Raw genomic sequence first — 18109 nt, forward strand, 5'->3', positions numbered from 1 at the left:
TTACATTTCAAAGAGGCTTCACAATGAAGATGTTTTTCACATTCTACTCAAAGTATCAAAATTTTTACAGGGAAGTTGGAAGTGGTTGTCATGAAGGGGGAACCAGTTTAGAATCAGTGGGTCAGATTTATTATTTGAATGTTAAAATAGCTATTTTAGACAGACACAAATATGTTAATTCACAGATGGAAAATTATACTCATTAAGTTCTAAATTTACAGTGTGGAGGAAATAGAGCCATTTGTAAAAATAAGTATCTGTCCTTTCAGCATCTTCTTACTTTCTTGTCTAATACTGAAGAAGGGAGGTACTTTCATTCTCATTCTTTGAATTTAGATTTAATGTCAGATACTAAATAGTTCTAATAAGAACAGGGCTAAAGAGATTTGATTTCATTTCAGTAATAACAAAGTTAATTAGTAGTTTGATATGGGTTTTTAAAAATGAGGTAAGCTGTTTTTATGTTTGAGGAGACTTGAAATCAGTTTTCCAGGCTTTAGCATGAGTATTATTGTATAGTACCAGTGACTACAGTTCTTCTAATTTCTATCCTTTGATGACACTGGTACTCAGCCCACTGTTGTTCAGTGGTTATTAACTTACTAGGAGCTGTTAGTGGAAATGGGTTATATTTTTTGAACTGGGAAAACGAGTCATTTTCATGTGAGTGAGAAGGGGTTTAGCACATGAATCGTGTCAGTCTGTAGTTTCTTCTGTAATCTTGCAAGCAGGCAACATCCAATCTAAATTTCAAATCTATGCAGTCAATGCATCAATCTGAGTAATAGTGGTGCTTCACAATATTAACAAGTCTGCTTAGGTGCTGTAATACCGTGCACTAAAAATGAAAGGACTACTGAAAAAAAAATTAATAGACAAGTATAAATCCCTCCTCCCACATACCAGTAAAAGAGTACTGATCTAAATCCTTTCCCTACCACCAGTCATTGCATAGAAGGTGATTGAGTTTGCAGGCTCTCCCAGTTCCACTTTGAGAGCTTTTTATCAATGTGGGATTAATCATGAATGGCCAGGCCCAGCAAGTGGTGATCGGTGGTGCAAAGTCTAGCAGCTGGTCAGTGGTGTACCTCCACAATGGTCAGTACAAGGCCCAGTTCTGTTTTAAGATTTTATTAGTGATCTGGATGATGGGCCAGAATGAACCCTCAGCAGGTTTGCTGATGACACAAAACTGGGAGTAGTGGCTGATGCTCCAGAGAGTCATGCTGCTGTCAAGAGTGACCTCAGGAGAGTGGAGGAATGGTCTGACAGGAAACTTAAGGAGTTCCTGGGACAGAGAGCAGGAAGAACTAACGCTGTCCAAATGTCTCTTGGCACTGACCTTATGCAGTGTTATTAAGCTGCATCAGGGGAAATTTAGGTTGTACATAGGGAAAAAGTTCTTCACAGGAAGAGTGATTGGCCATTGAAATGGGCTGCCCTGGGAGATGATGGAGTCCCTGGAGGTGTTTAAAAAAAAGACTGGATGTGGCACTTGGTGCCATGGTTTAGTTGACAAGGTGGTGTGAGGTTGTAGGTTGGACTTGATGATCTCAAAGGTCTTTTCCAACCTAGTTAGTTCTGTGACTCGGTGGTTCTGTTGCACAACCTTAGATGTTTTATCTAAAACCTGCTGTATTAGGGGAAAGTTGCACAGTGTTACTCTTTGTGCCGAGTATTGACAATAGTGACTTTATAGTAATAGTTGAAAAGAAATAGTTACACAAAGTGAAAATATTTCTAACAGGTTGCTGGTTCTGGCCCTGATTCAGCAAAGCAGTTGAGCACATTTTTAATTTCACAAATAATATATCCCATGGAAGTCAAACTACCGCTGTCTATGGTTTTAATAAGGATAAACTTTGTCCCATTCACATAGACAATATAGTGAGCCTCACTGTTGAGAAAATACATCACCATTTGTGGTCTGGCCTGCTGGACAAATTTTGTCTGATTTATGGGTATAATTTTCATGAGCAATTAATTCCTCTGTGAATAGTATGTGTGACTGTGTACCAAATTCTTAAATAGTGTGAAAAAGGAGGAAGACTACAGTGGCTGGGCTAGAGTACAGTCTGGTTGTTGTGGTTTTCTATTTTACTCTACACAGATGCAAGTGGGTTACATAGAAATAACATATTTCAAAGTAGCTAAGTGCTAATAGTTCATACATCTTTCAAAAGTATCTTTTTTTTCATTCCTTCATTGTGGCCAGCTGTCCAGTAGGTCAGAATGACAGAGGGTTGCCCTAGTGTGTGTTACTGGGCAGTTGTTAGATTCATTTCTGAAAATAAAGAATTAACAAGAGGAGGACAGATCTAAACTGTCTTGCACTGCATAAGGAATTACATAGGGGCTACTAAATCATGTCAGTGCCTGCCTAGCTGTTCAGTTTTGGAGAAAAAGTGGTCACTGGTCACAGGAACAACAGTGACAGTATTTTTAATTTACAGTTTGGGTTGGTAGATATTAGTTTATGTAAGTGTGCTTTAGGCATTAGAACATTTTTACAACAGGTTTTTATTAGAAAATGGCTAGTTCTGTGGCTGATCTTCCATTTTGTAGTGATACAAAGTATGATTTATGTGCAGATTTTCTGTGCTGTGAGATCAAAATAAAGCTGTGAGCAGGCAGTACCATTCATTTTATAATGCTGTGTTAAAGGGTATGGTTTGGGAGGAAAGTTTAGTTTTGCCATTATAGTCTTAAAATTGCTTGCAATTAATGTTCATAGTTTTAATTTGGACTATTTAATGATGGGGAAGATATATATATATATATGTCAACCTGAATCTTTCTTATCATGAGTTATAGATACCATCAATTACAGTTAAGGTTCTTTTGTTGAAGGAAAAACATATCGCATGACAAGAGGAAATAACATTTTATTTTATGCTAAAGTGCAATCATTTACTTCTGGAGACTTTCAATTACGAATGGATGTTTTATGTAGGCTTTCTGTGTGTACAATATGCACCTGAAACAGTTTTGTGCCAGATAATAACACCCCTTACCTTCCAAATGTTTGTGTGTTCTCTGTGTTGCTAAACACATACACTGGGAGGGGGGACAGTGTGACAGAACAGTGACCTTTTTCCAGTGCTGTTGGTTATGGCATAGGAAGCTGTTGGAAAATGATTGCTACAGAGCTGAAAAGATAATCGGATGCAGTTCATTACTCATCTTGTCAGCTGCTCCTGCTACAAGGGATTGTATCACAAGATGTTAATCTGCTTGTGACTAGATTTCAAAGCAAGCATTTTTATTTTGGAGGGGGTGTAAATAATTTAACATCTTCCAATTCTATTTCATTTTCAGAAGCAAGAGAAATGGAAAATTCCTCATTTAAAGTCTCAGAATATTAATTGATAGAAATATTAGTACATCCTTGTGGATTATTTTACAACTATATGATGATATGCTACAAAAAGCTATTTAATTGCAGAAGTGGGTTTTTTTAGACTAATTATGAGGTAATGTGTTCCTTGAATAGTGAAAGTTTGTCTGCTAGCACATTTCAGTGTGTTCTGCAAGACAAGTATTAGACACAAGATAGATTTGGACCAAAGAGAGCCCTGTCTCCACATGGAATCACTAATGTGGATGTACCCAATGCTTCCATACATTGTCTACCACTGAGGATATTTGGTGTAAGTGTGGAGGAGGTTTATATTCATTATTTGCAGATGGGAAGATGAGAAGGTAGTTTTAGCTAGCTGACTTCGGTTTTCTGAAAGCGAAAGGCCCAAAAGAGCAGTTACTTTCTGACACTGTGGTTTGCTGCTTACAATGCTGTATGTGAAGCATAGGGAAGGCTTATAAACTTTCCATTACATTAAGATGAGCCAGTAGATTTGCTGTGTACATTTCAAGCAAGCAGAACTGCCTTTTCCAGCTTCATTCTGCCTATCTTTTTAAGTCCTTGAAGAAGTTGTCCAGTTGAAGTCATATTCCTTTGATTTCCTCTTGGAGAGAAGCATTCCTTTTGCTGCCCTTTCCTTGTAATTTTCTAGTATTGATTATTGTCAGATGGAATTGCATGCTACATTATAAGCAGTTAAATCTAATCCTTATTAGAATACATAATTTAAAAAACAAGCAGTGAGAAACTCAAATGTACCTTCAAAAGTAATATATCAAATAATGTGTAAGCAAAAGAAATGACGGGTTTAAACAAATTAAATTGTTTCTGTATGCTCATGGTTGCATATGGCACTTTTTTACTCCCTCTGGAGTATCTAATGCTAATGCCTTGCTGTATTCCAGTTTTGGTAGCTACAGTCCACCCACTTAAATACCCCCTGGTGTATGCGTAGGCAACAGTATTCTCTAGTTCCTGCCACAAACTCTAACATGGTCTTCTCTGTGCTATTAATCAGCAGCTATATTTCTCTTCCAGAGAGACTGCATCTCAGCACTGGACCAAGTGAAGTCTCATGTCATTGTTATACAAGCAGCCAGCACTCTGTAGATAGTGATTTTAGTTAGTTAGAAAACTGGGCATTTGTTTTTTCCCCTGAACGTTTTTGACTCAGTAGTCAGTCAGTAGGAAATGTTATCTGACTTCTTTGTGAAGCTCTTCCCTTCTGTCTCTCCTCATACATAGTACAGCTGGCTAGCTGAGCCATGAGGGCCTTCTTCCCTGCAAAATTCTCATACAGTTAATGTACACCGTTCACCCAGGTCACAAGGCTCAAACTAATGAGCAGAGGCTAATTTGTATGGCTGTGGCTACCTATGCAAATGTGTGCACGAGAGCATGTGTATGCATGTCTGACCTTATATTATATATGTCTATAGAGAAACATGGAAAAGTGGCATATTTCCACAGCAACATAAAGCATCTTCCCATGTTACTGTTACTTGTCACCATGCTGAACCTGACATTTAAGATAGGAATGTTGATGGGGAGGAGCACATGCATATTTGTTTTCTGGACCCTTAATCACTGTGTTTTCTGCTGAGACAGTGGTAGAGATGTAGATGGTAATTACAGGAATGAAAAAAAGAGTTTGAAAGTGCTCTCCTAACTATTTTTCCACCTCCATTAGATGATTTAGAATTTGAATGAGTTATGCTCAATTGGCAACCATTGTTCAAGGTTGGGATAGAGAATATGAAAGCCAATTAATTTATATTTGATGTGAAAGGCCATTTGTTTCGTAGTAGTCTTCATGTTCTAAATTTGAAACTGAAATAAAGAATTAAGTAATTCACGTTTATGCTATCACAATAAATTTATCAAAGAAAAGAGATTTTATGCAGTGAACCTTCTGAATAATTTTCTGATACTCTAATTTTACTTTGCCCATTTATGAAAGTCAAATACAATTTTACAGAAAATACAAACATAACTATAAAATAAATTACTTCAGTTTCTAAATCTGTCATTGTCCTCAAGCAGTCAAAAATGAGATTCCATAATCTCAGTTTATTTTAGCATTCAGTGTTAATTGTCATACATTTTATGAGTCCAAGAGTGTAAAAGATGTTCTTTCTCAGTTCTTAATACATGACCCATAAACTTTACCTTTCTTTATCTTTAGAGATAAGGAGTAGAGTTGGATTAATCCCTCATCTAATTGCAGAGTTTGTGACGATAATCCCATTTTTTATCATTACTTTTAGATGTATCACTATACCTTTGACTGATTTTCAGAATTTATATTCATTCTTTAAGATTATTTTTTTTAAACTGACACTTGTGCTTGAACTTGCAGTTTTTCAATGAACAGTTCTTCAAGAGGGATTCAGTGGTACTTGTTAATGAATGACATTGTAAAGACACCAGTTGGTTTGGCCAGTATTGCCACTGCTAGTGAAAACAGATAATTTTTTTTTCCTTTATCATTTTAAGTAGTAGTAATTCATTTTGGAGTAGCGAGACATTGAAATATAATAGATTATCTCCACCTTTTTGTGGTACTGCTGGGCAGTGCAGAAATGAAATGGACATGTTTTTTCTTTTCTGATTATCATTCCTGTAGTGGTCTGGTCAAACTGATTAATGCAGCCATAGGGTCAAAGGATTGTACACCATGCAAGGAAGAAAGCCCTTCTGTTCTGGATTTTCTCTTCCCATGACAGCACTGAGCAGTCTTCCAAGTAGGCAGGACAGGATACCCATCCTCATCTCCTGGAATTTTTTTTCTCCCTCAAACAGACAGGGATCAAAAATCAGCCTTTAATGCTTGACCCTAAGTGCCAGATGTTGGGGGCAGTAGGGAAGCAGCCTGCCCCTGCACATTCCCTTTGGTGTGTTCCCTTGTTTCCACTTCTGACTGCAATCCCTGTTGGCACCAGGCAGGGAAGAGTCATCTGTGAGGTTCACTGTATTTTTGTGTGGTTTGTGTTTTTGGGAAGCAGAGCTGCTCAGTGTGCAGTGGTTTGGAGCTGGTTGGAGTTTGCCAGCGCATGGTAATGGCAGTGAATAATTGCTGTGGTGTAGCCAGCACGAGAACTCCCACGGAATGGGAAGGTCACTGCAGTGCAGGGAGATTTTCTAACACATCTCCTGAGGTGTGCTGCTTCAGGCTGCACTCACACCCCTAGGGAGCTGGAAGATTTATGCTCAAATGTTTAATTTGAGACAAGACCGCAGCTTTTCTTTTGTTTTCTCCGATAGTTTTTCTAGCTCTAAACCTGAGGAAAACTTCTCAGATTTCACTTACTTTGTTTTTATTCTCAGTGATGAGGAGCAGCTTTGACTGGAAGCATTTGCATTGCTTGATATTCTTTGGAAAGAGCATGTTTTGAAACTTGTATTCCTTTTGTCCCTTGCTCTTAGGATGGCCAGTCTGATATTTTGTACAAATTTTGGACTGCAGTTACCCAGACACTTTCCTCTCAGTTTCAGTCAGCAACAGACTGTAAGTATTCAGTATAAATGATTTGTAATGTGTTCTGTAATTATTTTGAATCTCACTTTCCAGTAAGTCCTTTGCTCGGTATCTCCTCTACCAGAACTATAGCAGTGGTTCACTCAGCACAAAGTCTGTGTGTTTATAACTTCTTGGTTTGTAACCAGACAGGATCCTCTAAAACTATGGTTGAATTTTCAGAAAGAAATATTTTCTGTTTCGTTAAGTAGTTGTTATCTAATAACAAAAAGTATTTTTCTAACTGTGAGTGGAGGTAAAAATGTTTGGAATGGTACATTATCCTCCCTGAAGCAAGTGAGTTTGCCAAATTCAAAATTAGTAATTTGATTTTAAAGAGAAATTCTTAGTCTTTTCTTGTTAAACACTGATTGGTTGTAAAAATCAGATTTCAGGGGTTTTTTTTTGATTCCATTATAAACAGGATTTTAGTTACTTCAGAATTGTTTTATATAAATACGGATGAACAGCTGGTGTTCTGACTTAACACAATTTTCTCTACATGTGTAATATATAAATAGCTGATACAACCAAGGAATATTAAATATAAATCATATATATATATAATTTTATAAATTATGTCTTAACATAAGACAGTTCTATTACCAGAACATGCTAATGCAGCATGCAGTTGGATCATAGGTGAGTTTGGTACTTTCATAAATATTTTTCACATTTGCATTGAGTATTTAAATTTAATCTTTTGCACACAGAGGTGAAGGGCATAAGTTGTACATTTATCTTTGTGATCTCAGCTATTGCAGTGGCTCTTCAAAATTTGGTCCTTCCAGGCTGTTTAGCAGCAATATAATTTTGAGGAACGAGCTGGTGGATTCATACTCAGTGGTTGCTAAGTAACTGGATGATTCCAAAAGAAAATGTATGCATCTTGTGTTAAAACATATTAATTTTACTGTTTGCCTTATGCATTGCTTTAAGGGCAGCATGTACATACTCTGAGCCTCCTGTGCTCACCCTGCACTCGTGCTGCCTGTTCTCAGTGTTCTCATTGAAGATTGTAAATTTGTGACATCAGTTAACAGGACCAACCAACACTGCACAACTGAGGGAACTCTTACGTTTTGGCAGCTGTACTTTCTCTAACAGCTATTCAAGACTATTTATTGCTTACAGCTTTTAATAATGTATTTCATATAAACATTTATAGGGGAGGTTCGATGTGAATGTTTTTATCTTGCTACAGCTGAGTTTTGGGGAGACAGATTTTTTCATTTCAGCAAGGCATCTAAATGAAAACATTCATTTTTAATATAAATTTCTGGTGACTGAATGCACTGACATCAGTCACGTTCTGGATCATATAGATCAGAGGAAGACAAGATATCAGAAAAATAGTGTAAAATAGAAATTTATAGCAGTTTAAAAGGTTTGATATTAGGTAATGATCAGCTTGTGTGAGGTTGGGACAGTCTTTGCAAACATAGCTTCATGACCTAAAATAACTCTGTGTTTGAGAATAAATGTGAATCCTCCTGTATTCAAAATTATATATTGGAGTTGAAAGCACAGCTTGGGTGAAATGGGGCAGATGTCTGGAACCTGAAAAGCCTATGATGAATGGAACAGTGTTTATCTCCTAATGGAATGGGAAATCTCTAGAGTATGAGTGATGTTAGATCAAGATTAACAGTTGCTAAAGCAGTTGTACATTTGTTTCATTTCCTGTTACTTGTGGCAAGCCTTTCAAGGCTGAAAATAATGCTGCTTTTTCTGCTGGCTTTGTCTTTCTTTGAGAAGTTTAGGAATTGCATATTAAGTACCTTGTTTTAAGAATTGGGCATAAAAGCATATGCTTCCCTCATCACATTTCTGAAGGCTTTGGTTCATAGGAGTTATCTTTGTCTGTTTTAAATTGTTATCTTCAAAGTTGCACAGCCCCACACTTATCCTCCATCAAGATATTGTTAGCAAATCTCTAGATTTAGAGAGTTCCAATTACCCTTTGGCCTTAAATGAATGATAATAATAATTAAGTTTGACACCAAACATTTATTGTACAAAATAATTTTTTCATATCTAGTCTTCCAGTTTTCGGTTTTATATTGGTGCTTTACATCCTTTGTCAAGTGCTTTTAGTGTTACAGTTATTTCACTTTGAAATGAATTAGAAATATTACATTATTAATATTAAACTTAGGATAGCATTGTGTAATATTGATATAAATGCAAGGATAGAAGTTGTTTGTAGGAATAAAAAAATTAGTCTGAGCTTAGCATTGTGTGTTGCTTACTGCTTTATTTTACAGCCTCTATGTTTTTGAAACAAGCATTTGAAGGAGAATACCCTAAATTACTGAGGCTTTATAATGACTTGTGGAAGCGCCTCCAACAATATAGTCAAAATATTCAGAGGAATTTTAACACAAGTGGAACTACTGATCTTTTTGCTGAACTACAGCAAATGGAAGAAGATGCACAGGACATATTCATGCAAAAAAACGAAGATTATGAGTATGTATTATGAACTGTATGACTATAAAATATAAATATTTGCACCCTGTAAGAAAGCAGAATATTTTTTTTAAACTCACTGTTATTCAAATTGTCACTGCAGGAGAATTTGAAAGGCTTTTCCTCCCCTCTTGCAGTTACTGCTCTAATGCTATTTTAGAGCTCTAGGCTTTTCATTAAGCTGTATATCTAACAGTGTTGGGTTGTCTTGTCTTTCACAAAGTCTCTGAGTTCTATCAAGTTCTATCTTTTTGTCTCTTTGGGTGAAAAAAATAGGAAAATGGTGAAAATTCAGTTTTGTATGTATTGTGATTACAGCACTAGCTTTCTTCAGTTGACACTGCAATCATTTGAGTATGACAAATGCTCAGTTGTTATGATTCACAGTTTTTAGTTTATACATCATAGAATAAACATCATCTAAGTGATATCAGAAAGATCAAACTGAAACAGGCTTATCAAGCCTATTATGACTTACAGACTTATGTAAGATAAAATGAATATTTTATATGAGAATTGTATTGACTTAAATATGTTCTTGAGCAGTCAGTGGGAGACTTATCAGAAGAATGTTTTTTATATGCATATGTTTAAAAAGCAGAAAGGAAAAACAGGTTCAGTATTGCAAAGTTCGTATGTCTGGAAAGATTTAATGCTATTGTGTATTTTAATTTGAAATCTAATAACTTTTTCTTATGTGCAAAGTCCAGAAAAGGCCTTGAAGGATTCACTGCAACAATATGAAGCTGCCTACTTGTCAAAATCCTTGTCTCGACTGTTTGACCCCATCAATCTTGTCTTTCCTCCAGGAGGTCGTAATCCTCCCTCTTCTGACGAGCTTGACAGCATCATTAAAACTATAGCCAGGTATGCACATGTGAGGCATTGGAAATGTATATTGGAAACACTCAACATGTACTTTTTCATAACTTACAGTTTTAGAAAGGAGACTTCCTTAGCTGTAAAAGGTTGATTACTCTTTAATTGTAAAGCAGATGAGTGCAAAAATCAAGTCAGAGTTTAGGAAAGGATAGGATAGGATGGGATTAGACAGGATAGGATGGGATAAAATAGAGTAACACACAACAGAACAGAGTAACACACAACAGAACAGAATATTTCAGTTGGACAGGACCTACAATGATAAATCCAGTCCAACTGCATGAATACTTCAGAGCTGGCCAAAAAGCTAAAACATGTTAAGGGCATTGTCCAAATGCCTCTTAAATACTGACAAGCTTGGGGCATCGGCCCCCTCTCCAAGAAGCCTGTTCCAGGGTTTGACCACCCTCGTGTTAATTAAGCGATTCCTTAATGCTGAGTTGGAACCTCACCTCATGCAGCTTTGAACCATTCCCACACCTCCTCTGACTCATCCTGGGGAGGATGCTCAGCAACTCCTTCTCTACTTCCCTGCTTAGGAAGCTGTAGAGGGCAAGGAGGCTGCCTCTCCTTTTCTCCAAACTTGGCAAACCCACACCCTTCACTGTCCCTCACAGGACATTCCTTCCAGTCCTTTCATCGGATCTGTTGCCCTCCTCTGGACACATTCAGATAACACCACATTCTTCCTACATTGTGGGACCCTGAACTAGACATGGTGTTCAAGGTGAGGCTGCAACAATGCTGAATGCAGCAAGATAGGCACCTCTTTATTATTATTTATAATAAATACAGCTTATTATTTATTTTCTGTATTTTGTTTTTCTGGAATAAATAAAACATAAGTTTTAATGTTTAAGCTTATAAAAGATCAGGAAGAGAAATTTTACACATACTGTCAGTGTCTGGTATCTTAATTATCCTGACTGTGTCAAAGGAAAGTGGTAGTTGCTTGGCTGGAAGTGATAATACCTGATGTAAATACTTTGTTAGAGTAAAACAGAAAGATGATAACTAAATATGACTATTCCAGGTAGAATTTGTAGAATGAGATACCTAAATTACCAATGGTGCATTTTCCCTCATAAGGTTTTGGTAACAACTACTCTGTTTAACAAAGTCCGAAAAAACATGGGCAGTATTCGCAGTATGTGTGTGTATAAAATATTAAATATTGACACAGTACTTGTGACTGGGAGTTACAGATGCTCAGAACATGTCTGTTGGTGTGGTGACTGATACTGTTTTGCTTCTTGCAAAAGAGAAAGGAAAACAACATGAAAATTGTGAAATTTCAACTGAATCTTCTAGACTGACCTTCAGCTTGTGAGGTTTGGGGCCCTAGAGAGTTCTCAGAGAAGATTTTTCCAAGCTGGGGTGCCTAGTGATTCTCCAGCTCTTGGGAGAGGTTAAACTCACCATGAGCAACGTGACGGTTCTTGTGCTTGCCTGTCTTCAGCAGAGCAGTTTGGAATGCAGCCCCAGCCGATGGAGATCTGGGCACGTTAATGAACAAAAAATACTGGAAGCGGTTTAGAAATCTTTTCCTTCTTCGTTTGTTCCCTGTCATTCCTTGGGGGCCTCTTTTACTATGAAGGATTGCCTAAAACACAGCTTATTAGTTGTGTCAAGCTAAGGCATCCCCTGGGTATTTCTGCACAGCTCATGTAATTCCAGAGTTGAATGACTGTGTATTCACCTGTAATGTTTGAAGGCTGCTGCCAAAGCTTGAATGTAGTTAATTGCTGTCAATATTTTTGAATGGCTTACTAATAGTGATTTCATACTGAAGTGTCATTCCTAAACTTTGCTCATTCCTACTAGAATAGGAACGCTGCACATAAAATTCCCAAATGACTTGTTAAATTGTAAACTGAATTACGGTGCGTGGAAAGACTTGGTTGTATGTGTTACTCTCTCTAAATTGATGTGCCACGTAACTCTGGATTCATAGTTAATTCTTTATCGATCCAATACAGCATTCAACACAGCACTGTTCAGTTGTTAATTAAGATTTGTGATCTTTGCTTCCAGTGAGCTAAATGTGGCTGCTGTTGATCCGGACCTGAGTTTAGCTGTGGCCAAAAATGTGGCGAAGACCATTCAGCTTTTCGGTGTAAAATCAGAGCAACTTGTAAGTAACTTTAAATTTCTACATAGCAATGGTTTTTTGTGTGCAGTGTTTTGTAGATTTAGAACATAAGAGTTAAACAATCTAGATAAGACAAAACCTTCCAATTAACTCTCCGTTGTATTTATGAACATGATCAATTAAATTCTGCCTTCAGACAAAGTCAGCCTATTGATAGCAGTAAAATTTATCTGTATAACTCCAAATTGAATTTACCATATTAATTTTTAAAACCTCAAAATTGTAGCTGTCATTAAACAAAATCAAGACTGTTAAATTCAGTTTTTTATTAACCAACATTTGATGCTACATCAGTTACATGATACAGCGTCTTTATGATATTAAAATTTAGACTGTTCAAATACAGTTTTTCACCACTTGCAAGAAATTTTGGGTATTTTTTCCATATATGTATTATTTGACATATGTTTAATTGACCTTTATTTGTTTGTATTTGTAATATATTTCCAATCATTTACCATGCAGTGGTATCTAGTGTTGACCAGAATAGAAGAAGGATGCCCAAAGGCTTATCCTTTTGGTAAGAGCCTCCAAAAAGCCTATGGATAGTACAGTCAATGTTGTCATCATACAAAAAAAAAATGTAAATGAACAATTTTCTCCTAACGGCTGTTGCTGAAATTATAATAGTTTTTTTATGAAGAGATGAAAAAAAATTTTTGCAATATGCAGACCCACCAGAAATGACTAACTACTTGTATTTGTAAACAAGATGTTCACTTAATAAGCAACATTAATTCTGACAGCAGACTCAGATTCCAGTAACATTCATTTACTATATGTTTTATTTAAAGAAAGACGCCTGCTAATATTTTTTTGTACCAATTGGCTACAAAACATTGCAGTAATTTAGTTAGTTTGGTTTCTGTTTACCTTTTACATTTCTTCCATCTCAGAATAGCTTTGAAAAAATTGGAATTCAGTAACACATACTTTGTTTACCTTGTCTATTGGATGAATTGTCTTGGAAGTTTGCTGACTTGGTGTATGGAAAAGGAACGTAGGTGAAGCAGTCATGAAGGCCATAAAGACTCATTTAAACTTTAAAATAAAAACAAATGTTAGCATTATTTTCTTAGCTATTTAAAGCATGGTGCTTAAGTTGAGTCTGCTTTTAAAGATACCAAATCATGGTTTCATATTTTCAGAATGAAATTTGCTCATGACAGAAATGAGGATTTTTAATAGATTGTGAGAGTCATCATAGGTAAAAAATATTACATTGTGTCATGGAGTGTAGTGTCAAATAGTGGCATTCAACTGGAAAAAAAAAAAGACCTTTCAGCTGTAACTGTGAAAGTATCAGGGTTGTTCTCATTGTCTTTGTTAGAGTCTGGCCAGTGGATTCTTTGGAAGTGAACATCTTTTTGTGATCAGACAGCTGGAAAATTCATAAGAAACCCTGAAAAAACCAAGATACTTAGAAATAAGCTGATAAGTATATGATTTGTGGCTTTGTGTTACCTAACCTTAAAGTAAAAGAATGTAGGAGGAAAGAGGGAGTGTGAGCCCTTAAACTTCTTGATTTTGACAACTTAAAATGCGAACTTGAATCACTAAAAAGGTAAGTGAAGGGATTAGCCAGCCTGGCAGGATGAACATCAGTGTCCTTGAAGCACAGACCTACAAATTGTAAAATAATATTGCACAGCTTCCCTTTTTTAAAAACTTCTTTCTTTCCTTGCTGATATATGTTACAAATTTAAAAGCCAGAAGTGCTCAACACAGTTGCCAAGATATAAGTGTCAGAGTCATCTTTGAAGAGCTGAAATATCATTCCTAGCCTCCAGCTGCCTCTCCAGCAGGGCATGGCTCTCCCACTTGTCCTGTGCCATGCTTGCCAGCCCTCTGGATATAATCTGGAACAGCTTAGCCTTTTTTTGGTGCCTATTTTTGGGCAGACAGATTGAGCCTGGAATGTGCACCACATGTAGAATAGGAGCTATGTTAGACAGCACTGTTTCATTATGTTTTAGTGGTTTAGCCAAGAATGCAATCTTAATTCAATCTTCCTATCCAGCCTCCAACAATAGGTTGGAGTCAACAATAATCCTGCTCTCCAAAGCTGAGAAGGAGTCATGGAACATATCCGCTCAGATGCTGCATGTCTGATAGCTAGAGCAGAGCAGTGCTAGAGATGGATATTTAATTTCCTGGAGGAACTTGAAATTGAGTTCTCTTCCAAATTAAAAGTAAACAAAACCATCTCAGAATTCTCAGTGAAGGAAAATGGGGGCAGGAGAGTTTAAAAAGTAATTAATTTTTTTTTATGTTGAAATATTGCAGGTAGATTTGAAAGGTGAAGAAGTGAAATGTGCAGTTCTAAAAAGGTTGAGACATTCTGATGTTGATGTCAGGGTTTTTATTTACTCAGTTTCACATAACAAGGAATTCACTGAGATTTTGTGTCTGTTTCTTCAAGTATCCTTAAACAGACAAATAACAAGAAATTTGTTAGTCAAGATTTAAAGGTTTTACCTTTGAGCAAAAGCAGCATCTGTCAGTTTGTACATGCAGTCCTAAAGCAAAAATGACTAAGAAAAAATGGCCTCTTCCTCTAAATCCTAAACATTTGTTAATGTTACTTGTGCCTTTGTACCCTTTTCAACTTTCCCCACATCAAGAACTTCCTGCACCTGAGACCTGTTCTTCTATTAACCAGTTCAGAGAAGATAATAATGTCTGGAAGCAGCAGTATGTAGACACGTTCTGATGCTGGGTGAATCTTTAGTCAGTCCCTTGCTGAGGCTTGGTGTGGTTGGGGTATGCCATGCAGCATTCAGAATTATTGTCCTAATTTCACTCAGTATAATTGCAGGTGTTCTTACTATACAGAGTGTGAAGGGCTAATTAGATATTGCACTGGATTTAAAAAATATTTCTGTTAATTTAAGAGTAATAGCTTTCATCTTCACCACCCATCCTGTGTTTTGTGGTGCTGAGAAAGTGTGCTTGGTATATTTTCTCTGTGCCGTTAAATTTTGTTTCTCCTTATTCATGTTTTCCTTAAAACAGAGACATCTTCATAATGATTACAGAACACCACCAGATTTCTGTTTAGTCACCATTTCCACATCCTTCTCATTCCAGATTGGAAAAGTTGTTAACAAATCTGAACATCTGAGCAAAATTTTCCTCTTCTACAATTTTCACCTTGTAATCCAGTGCATAGATTTTAACAAAAGGTCTGTTTACTGAGCCAGATTTTGTTCACTGGCCACTTTTTCTTGCAATTGAGGTAGCCTAGATGAGAAAGCACCCTAACTTTTCTCTATTCAGTTCCAGAGGAGTCATCCATTCCCATTTGCAAATACCTTTAATCATCTGTCTTGGTTGATACATACAACGTGTTGTGCTCTTGTTTATTGGCCACATCAGGAAAATTAGCTCTTTCATCAAATACTTACAATAAGTATAGTGAAGGGAAGAGATTTGTGAGAAGGCAATAAGTTGCATTTCCTGAAAACAAAAAAGTTGAGTCATTTGGGATGTGTATTCATGTTCCTTAACAAAAGATAGGAGCTCATAAATCTGCTTCCTAGAGAAAATTTTGTTTAACTGATAGTTGAGAAGTTTAAAAGAGAACTTAAAACTCACCAGCATCTTTGTTACATGCCTTTGACATGGCAGTAGTAATTGTGACAGGATCCTCTAGTGCAGTGATCTTAACATTTAGGGTTATCGTTCCTATCAGTATAAACTTTTGGAGCGTACACCCTCATTGTATGTATACTTGTTTATTTATAACTTCTATACGTCTACTGTTGAAGTTGATAAGAAGTTGATAATAAATTGATAATACTGTTGAAGTTGATAATATACTGTTGGTATTCTTGTCATGCACCCCATTTTCTTTTGCCTAATCCTTGTGGTGCATGTGCCCCATCTCAAAGACCACTGCTCTAGAGTAATACTCTGCAGTAATCTTCCATAATAAGGGAACAGACTTGGTCTGTTATTTTTTTGGAAAAGATGCCTCCTTGATTGCAGTCTTTAGAACTCATGTTTGGTTTTGTTAATATGCTACTTTATATCAGATTTTTCATTTATTTATAGAAAAATTTAAAAATGGTAGTCTAGTGATTGAAAGTGAAACAAAACTGTGTTTCCCCAGTTGATTACCTGTAATTTTGTAATTTACTGAGCTGAATTTTGAATGTACTTGAAATGTTGTGTTTTCTCTTACATATAAAAATCTCTTCATTGCAACTTTGCAATCACTGTATTTTTGTTTGCTGTTGATAGAGAGGTCATGAAATATTGAGGGTTAATAGCTCTGGAAGTTTACAAGATATGTAATTTTGACAACAAGCAGTAAAATAAATTGTAAGATCCATTGTCCATGTAGACTGAAGATGGAAGAGCACTCTTTGGTCCTCTAGTCTATTCCCTTCCCAGCACAGGACTGGTGGAAACAGTATTTGTTGTTGGGTCTTTTTGATGCATTCTTTCCGGTTTTAGAGTGATGATTTCAGTTACCTGAATGTGAGTACTGCATGTTCTCTTACTTCTGTGCTGTTTCTATTCAGCTTGTCATGTGGGTGGATTGAAATACACTAACACACCCACCAAGTGCACATAGATGAAATGTGTTGTGCTGTGAACATGAAAATGCAGTTGTTTAGAGAAGGTGTGATTCTCCTACTTTGTGAACCTGGAGACCTCTGCCAGTTTCCTCCCTAGAGTTACAGTCATCCTGTCAGACTATCTTTATGAATTTTGATCAGAGTCCCAGAGCAATCCTTCCTGCCTTGTCTGATGGAGGCTGTCTTCTGACTCCTCCCACCACAGGGCATCACTAGAGGCATCATCAGAGACAACGTTTTCCTTTGGCCAATAAAACAAGCAGAGAGTCATTTGCAGAGGCAGCATTGTAAAAATGAGATTGCCCACTTACTTTTCAGAGCAGGTGGGGGCGATTACTGGCAAATTCTGGTGGATTAAGCTGTCTTAAAAACATTTCTATATAAGGATATCGTGTGCTTACATGATTGAGGCAGACACAAACTCACTCTACTGTGTTGCCAGATGGCAGAGCACATTTTAGCTCCACTCCAGTCCATGCTGACCAGTTCAGCTGTGGCACCTTGCTGAATACAACACTCCCTCAGCCTGGAGCACAAACAAAGTTCGTGTCTGCTTGAAGTACAGACAAAGCAAGAACCTGCATGGCCAAACTAAATTAGGCAGATTTTTTCTATGGTTGGGGTAGAAAAGGCTAAAATTGGTGGGAGCTGTTATCGCCTATAATTGGAGTGTTTCCTAAATATGGAATATTGTATTTTATGGAGTAATAAGTTTATCTAAAAAAAGGGATCTTTCCAGCAGACAAGAGGCTGCAGGCAGATGATATAATGGAGATCTTTCCCGCTGTCAGACTTGTAAGCAGTCATGGAGAGGAAGCCCTCAAAATGTGGAGATGGAGAGTGGGTGTAATGAGGGAGGAAGGAAGTAGAGAATTTGAATAATTTTTAAAATTCTCTTAACTCAGTGTGGTTGAACTGATGCCACATATACCACAAAAGCAGATGAATGAGGCAGAGGTTTGAAATACAGGCTGAGGACAGTGCTCTGGGAGAGCTACTAACCTTTCCTCTCAGCTACTAAACTGTCCTTTATAGCTCATGGTAGAGGCTTGGCTTCTCATCAGGATTTTAGCCTGGGCAGTGGTTGTGGTGTTTGTGATTATCACGTTTGCCACGTGGAAGTTTTTATGCCCTGTGCA

General features: G+C 36.9%; 1 protein-coding gene across 2 annotated transcripts in view; it reads left to right on the forward strand.

Moving 5' to 3' along the window:
* Nucleotides 1-18109, forward strand: part of COG5 (component of oligomeric golgi complex 5) — a 174302-nt gene that overhangs the window by 120581 nt on the left and 35612 nt on the right. For both annotated transcript variants that reach the window (XM_063155497.1, XM_063155498.1), the window contains 4 exons: nt 6788-6869; nt 9146-9350; nt 10056-10217; nt 12267-12366. In XM_063155497.1, coding sequence (XP_063011567.1) covers nt 6788-6869; nt 9146-9350; nt 10056-10217; nt 12267-12366 — 549 coding nt within the window. The remainder of the gene's footprint in view (nt 1-6787; nt 6870-9145; nt 9351-10055; nt 10218-12266; nt 12367-18109) is intronic.

The sequence above is a fragment of the Melospiza melodia genome, chromosome 4 (genome assembly GCF_035770615.1).
Source record: "Melospiza melodia melodia isolate bMelMel2 chromosome 4, bMelMel2.pri, whole genome shotgun sequence".
Taxonomy (NCBI): domain Eukaryota; kingdom Metazoa; phylum Chordata; class Aves; order Passeriformes; family Passerellidae; genus Melospiza; species Melospiza melodia.